Source organism: Poromitra crassiceps, assembly GCF_964638095.1.
Source record: "Poromitra crassiceps genome assembly, contig: HAP1_SCAFFOLD_238, whole genome shotgun sequence".
NCBI classification, from domain to species: domain Eukaryota; kingdom Metazoa; phylum Chordata; class Actinopteri; order Beryciformes; family Melamphaidae; genus Poromitra; species Poromitra crassiceps.
Window position 1 is genome coordinate 24,605 of NW_028152155.1, and position 8,691 is coordinate 33,295.

An 8,691-nucleotide genomic window follows, 5' to 3' on the forward strand; every position below is an offset into this window, starting at 1 on the left:
GATTTGGCTCCACTCCAAGTTCAGATCTCAGATTTTTTCCCCGATTGGCTGGTGAATGAAGTAATCAATTTAAAATAGCTAGCAGTGGCTCACTGAGTTGAGTGTGTACCATGTAAGGCTCAGTCCTTTCTGCAGTGATCCAGGTTCGAATCCGGCCTGTGCTCATTTGCTGCATGTTGTACTCTCACTCTCTTTCTCTACCACACCCTCTGTGTCTCTCTTACACTCTACATCTGTCAATAAAGCATAATATACCCCCGACAATCTTTCAGATTAAAAAGTGTAAATTAAAGAAAAATAGAATGTGATGAAACCACCTGACCTTAGTATGACTTTATCTTATCATAGTGATGTTATTATTACATAACTGTGATTATCTGCATGCTATTTTTTTTTCTACCATTACAAGTTTTCAGTGACATTCTGAACTGGTTCTGAACTGTTAAACTGCACAGTTCAGAGACCCCCCCCACACACACACACACACGTTTTACAGCAGAGATTTAAAAAAAAATAGCCTGCGTTTCAAATTACTATGAAGAAAAGAACTGATATGAGGCATTTCATTTATTTATTTTTTATTTCAGTGAAATGACTCAATTCGATATGAAATTGTCTGCACTGGAATTGTTACATTCACATTCAGTCCTTGTGTGAAAGTAGAAAAAGTAGTATAAGACACTGGAACAAATGCAAACACCGTCTAATATTAATCTATTTATAGGTTAAAAAAAGCACCAGATTCAACTAAATCTTTGCAATTGATTTGACTGGAAAGTGGCACAGAAAAATATGAGAAATAATGACGTATTATGCTTTTATTACAGGCATTCAAACTCAAGAATGTTCAATGTTAATATTTCAAAACTTTTTCACTGAACTTTGGAAATGCTTAGTTGGACTGTGCCCTCTTGTGGCTGTTTGATATTACAACACACCAATTTGTGGTTCCATTCATCTCACTGGGCTTTGACAAGCCAATGGCCAATCCAAATACCAAGCCCTTAATTAAGCCCTTGGTTGATATGTTTACCCGTTTGTAAATAAAGCCTCAAATGTTTAATAAAAGAATGTGGAGCCTCTGCGCTAATTGTTACATCACAGCTTGTTTGTGGTTACAGTCTCACCTCTTAGAGAATTGGAGATCTCCGCCTAACAGTCATCTGCGGACTTCTTGTCAAAAATAAAGTTGTTTGAACGGCAGCAAGAACGGCCGCTAACAAACCTGCTTTGCAAACTTTGTCAAGTTACTGGAAATTACTCTCCACCCCATTATCATCCAAAGTGAAACAAACAAACACTTTGTAGCATGGAGAGAACTTCTTAAAACATTGAAAATGGATGTCCCAAGCAACATTACATTATTTGATTGCATTTTCTCCGTTTACATGCACACAATTCTGCACTCAGCGCCCCTTCTGCATGCACCCAGTTTGAACAGAAAGCGGAGAGAAAGATCTGTCTCTAGTTGAGCGAAGCGGATAGATAGAGAACTGATTCTAGTGATTACATGAAGTTTTGTTACACAATGAGATTTGAAAACAAAATCCAGGCTTTGACAAAATGAGTCTGAACTGGATGAACTGAATTCTGAACTCTATGAAGGTTACTGAATCATGAATTTAAGATGATTTTTATTCTAAAATTAGATGCCTAGTATTTTGAAACCTTTTTGCTCATAGACCTTTCTTTCTCCCCTCTACCTGCCTAAGCTATCTGCCTAACTTGTTCCTCATTCCGCTCTCACATCTCCAGGTTCCACCACCTGAAGTCGAATGCTTCTCTGCGGACGTTGGAGCCGCAGTGGACCTCTCCCAGCAGCTTGTGGTAGGAGGCAAAGTCGTTGATGAAGGTGCAGCTGAGCCCCAGGCCGCTCATCAGCGAGCACATCTCCGCCTCCAGGGCACAGCGGCCGTTCACCTTGGGCCCAAACGGCTTGGGGACGCCCAGGTTTTTCCCCAACACGATCATGTTCACCTGGGAAAGGAGAGAGCAACACCGTGTGGCACAGATCTGTTATCAGCTCCTTTTGAATGTTGATTGCATACCTGTATGAATCTATACCTCCACTTCACAAGTCATATGTATGGTGTCAAACGCACCATGTCTGGGTAGTAGGCCGCTGCCCTGTTCTCCTCCAGCAGCTTGAAGAGGATCGGCAGGTCGATGATGTCCTCATCGTCCAGACCCAACTCTCTCTTCAGGACGTCCCGGTTCCAGTCTATACAGCTCTGGGGAACAGGGGGCAGCAAGACAAACATCATACAGTGCAATACTGTAAAATACATGGGATGCCATTCCAACTCATTTTCTGCTAATACAATTCCATGATTTGGGTCCACAACTATAAACTTTCAAGGCAGCTGGATTATTCGCAAAATCACGATCACGCGAGAGATCCATCTCGTTGCACCCCAAGCTATTGGTTTAACTCCATCCCAGCAGTGGGCTGGACCAATCAGCATCCAGAGGCAGCTACGGACTGGATTTAGTTCTGACGTGAGCCTGTGATAGACAGATGGTTCAGACAATCATCTGCCAAGTATTTTTTGAACACGCCTGCCCTTTTTCAAACGGTTTCCAAAGACGACGGCCCAGATGGTTCTGTGTAACAAACCATCTGCCAGCGTCAAGTTTAGGGGTGTGGTGGTAAATAGAGGTGGGTAAACTCTCCAAGGTGAGGAGTTTACCCACATTGTTTCCCCTCATTGATTGATACAGGTGAGTTGAAAATAGGTGAGTAAAATGCCTGATAGATTACTTTATTGACCTTCAAACACTCCCTCCGGAATGAGAGAATAAGTTAGTGCTAGGATTTTCTTAGTATTATTATGGCCAAGTCTTTTCCCCCTTTATTTGATTTTTATTTTTTTCTTATCCTTTGCTATGGTGTGTATATATGTATGCATACATTTTGCTGTTGTGATTTATTGATGTGCTTTACTTTGCTGTTGGGAATCAGAATTGAATGTGCACTGACTGAACCTGTATTAAGTTAGGTTTTTCAAGGTAGGGGTGGGAGGGAATGGGTGGGAGGAGGGAAGGGGCATCTGCTGTAAAAGTAAAAAAAAAAAAAAAAAAAAAAATCTGAAGGAAAGAATTACTGTTGACTGTTCATGTTTGCCATGTTTGTCCTTCAATAAAAATCATAAAAAAAAAGAAAAAAAAAGTGAGTAAACTTTGCCTTATTTCAAAGAGGTGGGTAAACTGAGTTGACCCTCCACTACGCCCCTGGTTACCACAACCATGTCTTGTGAATTTGTAGAAGCCACCTGTTAATCCTCTGGAAGTCCCACCCCCTTTCATGCTCAAATCAATATTCTACTGCAAATAGCTCAAATTCCGTGGCAGCCAGCATCTGCAGTATGATCAAATGATGCACTTTTATGGTTGAACAGCAGATTTGAATGTTCTTGTTATTTTGTTATAATTTCTACTTCATCACTCGTGCACTGGGGAAACTTTTTGTTTGGGCTGTTTTTTACCTCAAAGCAAAGCAGATCTGCTGCCACTTCACTGCTTACTTTGAACCTTTCATCATCTTTTCTGGGCTTGAAAAATACGTTTCTATTTCTGTCACTTTTTACGGGTTTCATTCAACACTGTGGGAAGCCAATTCATACAAAATCACAGGGCATCCCGGTGGCTCCACCTGGTAAAACGCGTACCATTAAGGCTACAGCCCTTTACGCAGCCGACCCGGGTTCAAATCTGACCTGCGGTCGTTTGCTGCATGTCCTCCCCTCTCTCCCTCCCTGCTTTCCTGTCACTGTCTAGCTGCACTGTCCTATCCAATAAAGGCAAAATGGCAAACAAAAAAAATCACACCAGGAGCAAGACAGCTTGAACACACCTTAGGATCCCACTCACCTGGACGTAGATATTCTCCGCTTGGAGTGATTCATCTTGAAGTATCGCATCCACTGTGATCTCTTCGGTTTCTCCCTGACCTTCAGCGTTGACAGAGTGAGCGTTCAGTCTTACGCACGTTTATTGGATGCTGTCAACTGATGCTACAGAGGAGACACATTGTAAAAAAAGAAACAGGCTTACCCTCAAACATGACAGCTTGTCCGTGGCCATCCTTCTGTAAGCCTCGGAATAGCTTGTAGCCTGCGTCTGGGCTGGCCAGCAGCAGCCGGAAACCCTACAGAGAGACAAAGAGACAAAGATAACACACAACAGACAAAGAGAACACTGGCTGCCTCGCATCCTGACGGCTAACGAGTCACGCCTGGTGCACAGAGAGAGAGAGCTCACTGCGTTCAGTTTAGCATGTCAATATCAATCAGTTAACAGCTTCCTTTCTTTCTCCCTGTCTCTTATTCAGTGGCGCCGGAACGAGTTTGCAATAAGGGGGACACACTTTTTTTTTTTTTTTTTTTTCTAATTTTTTTTTTTTTTTTTTTTTTTTTTTTTTTTTAGTTTCGGGCGCCGACGAAAAATTGACGTTTTTATGGACGTTTGGATGATTTTTAGCCATATTTAGATGAATATCTCATTTTAAATTAACATTAGGATTATACTGTAGTAATGTAATTATTCAGTATTTTTCCTTTTCTCACTCACTTGGTGACCTGCTCTCCCTTTAGGTAATTTTATAATTACACTACAACAGACAGCAACACAGGCAGAAACACTGAACTTATTATTATTATTATTATTATCACTTCGAAACACAGTGCAAAACTTGTCATCTCAACACAAAAATAAAATAACAATAACCGTATACGATTATAGCAGCAGCCAATGACAGTGAGTGCAGTACAGAGTCCAGGTCTGTCTGTCTCTCAGGTGTAATAATCCCACAATGATCATGGCTTTAACAAGTGTCACAGGCTGTGTAAACAGTGTAAAGTGGGCTCTCTGTAACTTGATCCCTGGGTCTGTCTGTCTCAGGTGTAATAATCCCACAATGATCACGGCTTTAACAAGCATCACAGGCTGTGTAAACAGTGTAAAGTGGGCTCTAAGCGTCAGGGGCAGTTGCCCCCTCAGATTAAAAAAAAAAAAAAAAAAAAAAAATTTTTTTTTTTTAGGGGGACCAAATTTTAAGGGGGACAAAATGTCCCCATGTCCCCCTTGTTCCGGCGCCAGTGCTCTTATTTCAGAGTAGCTCTTTCAAAAGCGGGATCTACCTTTCTGTCGGGTGCAGGGACAAAAGTCTACATCTACATGGCCGACGAGGAGCCAATCGGAGAACAGGGCGATGGGATCCTGAACCTTCTGGGCCCACAGGAAGTCTTGAACTACTTTGGTCATGTTGCGTCCTTGAGATGCCCTTTAAGAAAGAGATGCAACCAGCTTAACATTTTCTTCTGTCACACGTTCTGAAGCAGTTCTGTATAATTATACTTCTGTGCTGAGGAAGCTGAATTTAGTCACCAGCAACCAATTAACACTCAACCATCATCAGGGCAAGAAAGGGTCAAACTTTGATTCATATTGAGTGTGATCATGTCATGTTGCTATGTCACATTATTTATGAATTATCAATGGTTGGATAAGTGTCAGCTGATAAGGTTGCATCACTGCAATGGCGTTGATTCGGGGTTTGAGCTGTGCTTCCCTGTGATTGGCTGAGGCTGAGAGGGGGCCTGATACGAGCTGTCAATCTTCATTATCCCTTCCCAGGAAGCGGTGTGTGGGAGTGAGCTCATTGAGGCCATTTACACCTGGCTGGCACTAACATGTGTTCTCTGTGATCAGATTGCAATCGGACAGTGCTTGACCACTGGAAAGTACAGGTGTAAACACGCCAGGACGGATTGCGATCTGATCGGCTCAACCACCTCCGGAGGTGGTCAGGGACACATTGTGACCACATTGAACACAAGCGCAAATGCAAATGTCTTCTCAATCCACATACAACAACAGTCACCGCTGTTTTTCTGCTGCTCTATGCTATAGAGCTTGCCTGATCCAATCGCAATGTGGACACTGGATACACATATTGATATCAGGTGTAAATGAAATCAGGTTAATGTGGTCGAGCACTATCCGATTGCAGTCTGATCACAGAAAAGGCATGTTAGTGCCAGGTGTAAATGGCCTCATTGACACAGCTTGTGTCGGTTAGACAGGACTGTGTTTGAAGTGGTGCATGCAGTGCCGTTGAGCAAGGCATGGCGAAAGGGACGTTTGCCTTGTGGACTTGTTGGATATATGGACTAACCCCCCTTTTCCCCCGTGAAGTGACTGATTATATTGGTGCGCCTGAGGGTCCTTCCTTTCACGTTGAGGTTTCAGACCAACAACCGCGGCTTGGATACGCCAGGCCGAGTGGTTCATCAGATGAAGCTGGCCGAGAGCCAAAGAGGGGTCTGCAACCACGCTGGGGCCGTCAAGAGGAGCTGTTGCAGCTCAACCCAAATCAAAGGGTATTTCAACTCAATGTTGCGGTGCTGGTGTGAAGTGTGTTGTCTTACCCCGAGACTGACGGGAAACCAGACCAAATTGATGATAATGATAGATAAGAGAAACACATTCAAGGCTAACTGTAACAGTCATTAAGTATATACAGTCAGTGTTGGGCAAGTTACTTTCAAAATGTAATATACTACATATTACTAGTTACTTTCATTTGAAAGTAATAAGTTACTTTACAATATTACTTTCTGTGTAGAGTAACTCGTTACTTATTTCACTACTTTTGCTTTACTTTGACCAAAACAACAGCAGCAGCAGAATGACATCGCTGCCCCAGAACATCACGAAAAATCATTTCGACCTCCTTGAAGTCAGTGTAAACAATCCAAAATTCTAAATGTTATTCTTTTCCTTTGTTATTGTCATCTATAGTGGTTATTTGCATAAAAACACACAGTTTGATTAGGAAATGATTGTATCTTTTTTCAATATGTGCTTTGATTTAATAAAATGTAACTCAATTTGTAAGTAATAAGTTATACTAAGTTACTGCTAAAAGTAATATATTACATGTAATATGTTACTTTTGTAATGAGTTACCCCCAACACTGTATACAGTATACTGTATAAGTCACTGAGGGCCTTATATTACGCCCAAGTGCAAATCTTTGCTAGTTTCTAGCACTGAAAATCTCAGTTTTTTCTTTTCATTAGCACGCTGAAACACATGCTTTGATTTACTGACCTAGTAGCAATTAAAAGAAAAAGAGATTTGGAGTGCTAGAAACTAGCAAAGATTAGCCCTTGCACTTGAGCGTAAGATATGGCCCTGAGTCTCCAGCTCTGGATTTGTTTTGTTTATTTGATCATCAAAAATAATAAATAATGTACATATCATTACGTAAGTTTATAACATTTATTTCCAATGTGGCTTTTATATGTCGTTCACTGTCACACACTTACGTAGGGAAGGCCACTCCGATGATGATCCTGCCCAGGGGGTAGTTCTTGCCGTTCACACTGACAGGAGGACTAACCTCCAGATTCCCAAACGAGTCCAAGCTGCTCACCTCCTCGTTGTTGGCTACTCTCGTCACGTAGCCAAAGTCCGGGCCCTGAGGAGGTGGAGTGTGATTGGTTAAGTCGAGAGAGACGACCGTGCCCCCACGCGCCCTTCACACAAAAGTGCTGCTGTCAGCACGTTTCCAATCCGACACATTCACCCCTACTTAACAACTTAATAACCTGTTCATGCACGCCATGACCTTCTCCCACATTTCATACTGTTTTACAAGCTGGTCTCAAGCAAATACAACAACTCTGAAACCACTTGAGTCCCTTTACAAAAAAAAACACTCAAAACACTTAATCAAAAGCCCAATAGCACCCACCACTGCCATATAGTAAAAAAGCTTAAAGTGGAACTGAACCCGTTCGTCGCGATGCGTCAGAGTCCGTTTCAGACTGAAAACATAACTTGTCTGAGATGACAGGTTGAGAGACGTGTCACAGTAGCTTGTCGATGATTTTATTTGACAATTCTGGGGACTGGATTGGGCTTTGGCCAATCCTGGCGTGTTCCGCCTCCAAATCGAGTGGGATTCAGTCGTGTTGTGGCGCTCCCCTCGGGAAGAGCCTGGTGACGCGAGGTTTAGTGGCTGAGTGGAGCTCAGCGAGCCGCAGGCAGCCAGCTGCCGGAGCGGAGAGTGCAGCCCGTCGGCCTGGAATCTCCGAGGTGCGACCCCTGACAACCAGGCTCTCTGAGGCGCGCGCCACTATCGCTATTGCAGTAAATAATATTCCTGGAATGCCTGTTGTTTTAACGAGCCAGTTAGATTTCTTTGTATTCTTAGACATTACCGTTTGATTTAGTTTGCCATAATTGGCCAAGTTAGTAGTTAGTTTATCGGCTAGAAATTCTGCCTGATGACAGGCACTAGGTGCCATTTTCCCCTTCATTTGGAAGAGAAAATTATCCTGAAATGAAGATTTGATTGACAGCTGCCACGTCATGATATGATTGGTTGAAATGGGGTAGAAATTTGATAGTACTAGGTGACGTCAGCAAACTGTAGATTACTGTTATGAATGAAATCTTGAAAAATGAACTTTTGATGTGAAAAAGTGTGAAAAACTAAAGAGATTTTTGTGATTTTTTCTTGGCATACCGGTACGTTAAATAGGTGCACTGAATACCCAGGTGTTTGAACTAAAAGAAAAGAAAAGTCATTTTTGGGTTCAGCTCGACTTTTAATCTTTTTCATTTGGATAGTCATTTTGCAGATGCCTGCCTCATTTTTTAACTCGTGTATGGGCTCGCAC

At 42.3% G+C, this 8,691-nt stretch overlaps 1 protein-coding gene across 1 annotated transcript; it reads right to left on the bottom strand.

The window, feature by feature from the left end:
- Positions 1–582: 582 nt before the first annotated feature.
- Positions 583–7,769, bottom strand: LOC310770826 (protein-arginine deiminase type-2-like; the record flags this gene model as incomplete). Its single annotated transcript, XM_083663537.1, has 7 exons — positions 583–1,977; positions 2,103–2,231; positions 3,871–3,950; positions 4,054–4,147; positions 5,170–5,281; positions 7,333–7,484; positions 7,761–7,769. 7 exons carry the CDS (start codon positions 7,767–7,769, stop codon positions 1,744–1,746), a joined length of 810 nt encoding a protein of 269 aa, XP_083519663.1. The 3' UTR covers positions 583–1,743.
- Positions 7,770–8,691: the final 922 nt, after the last annotated feature.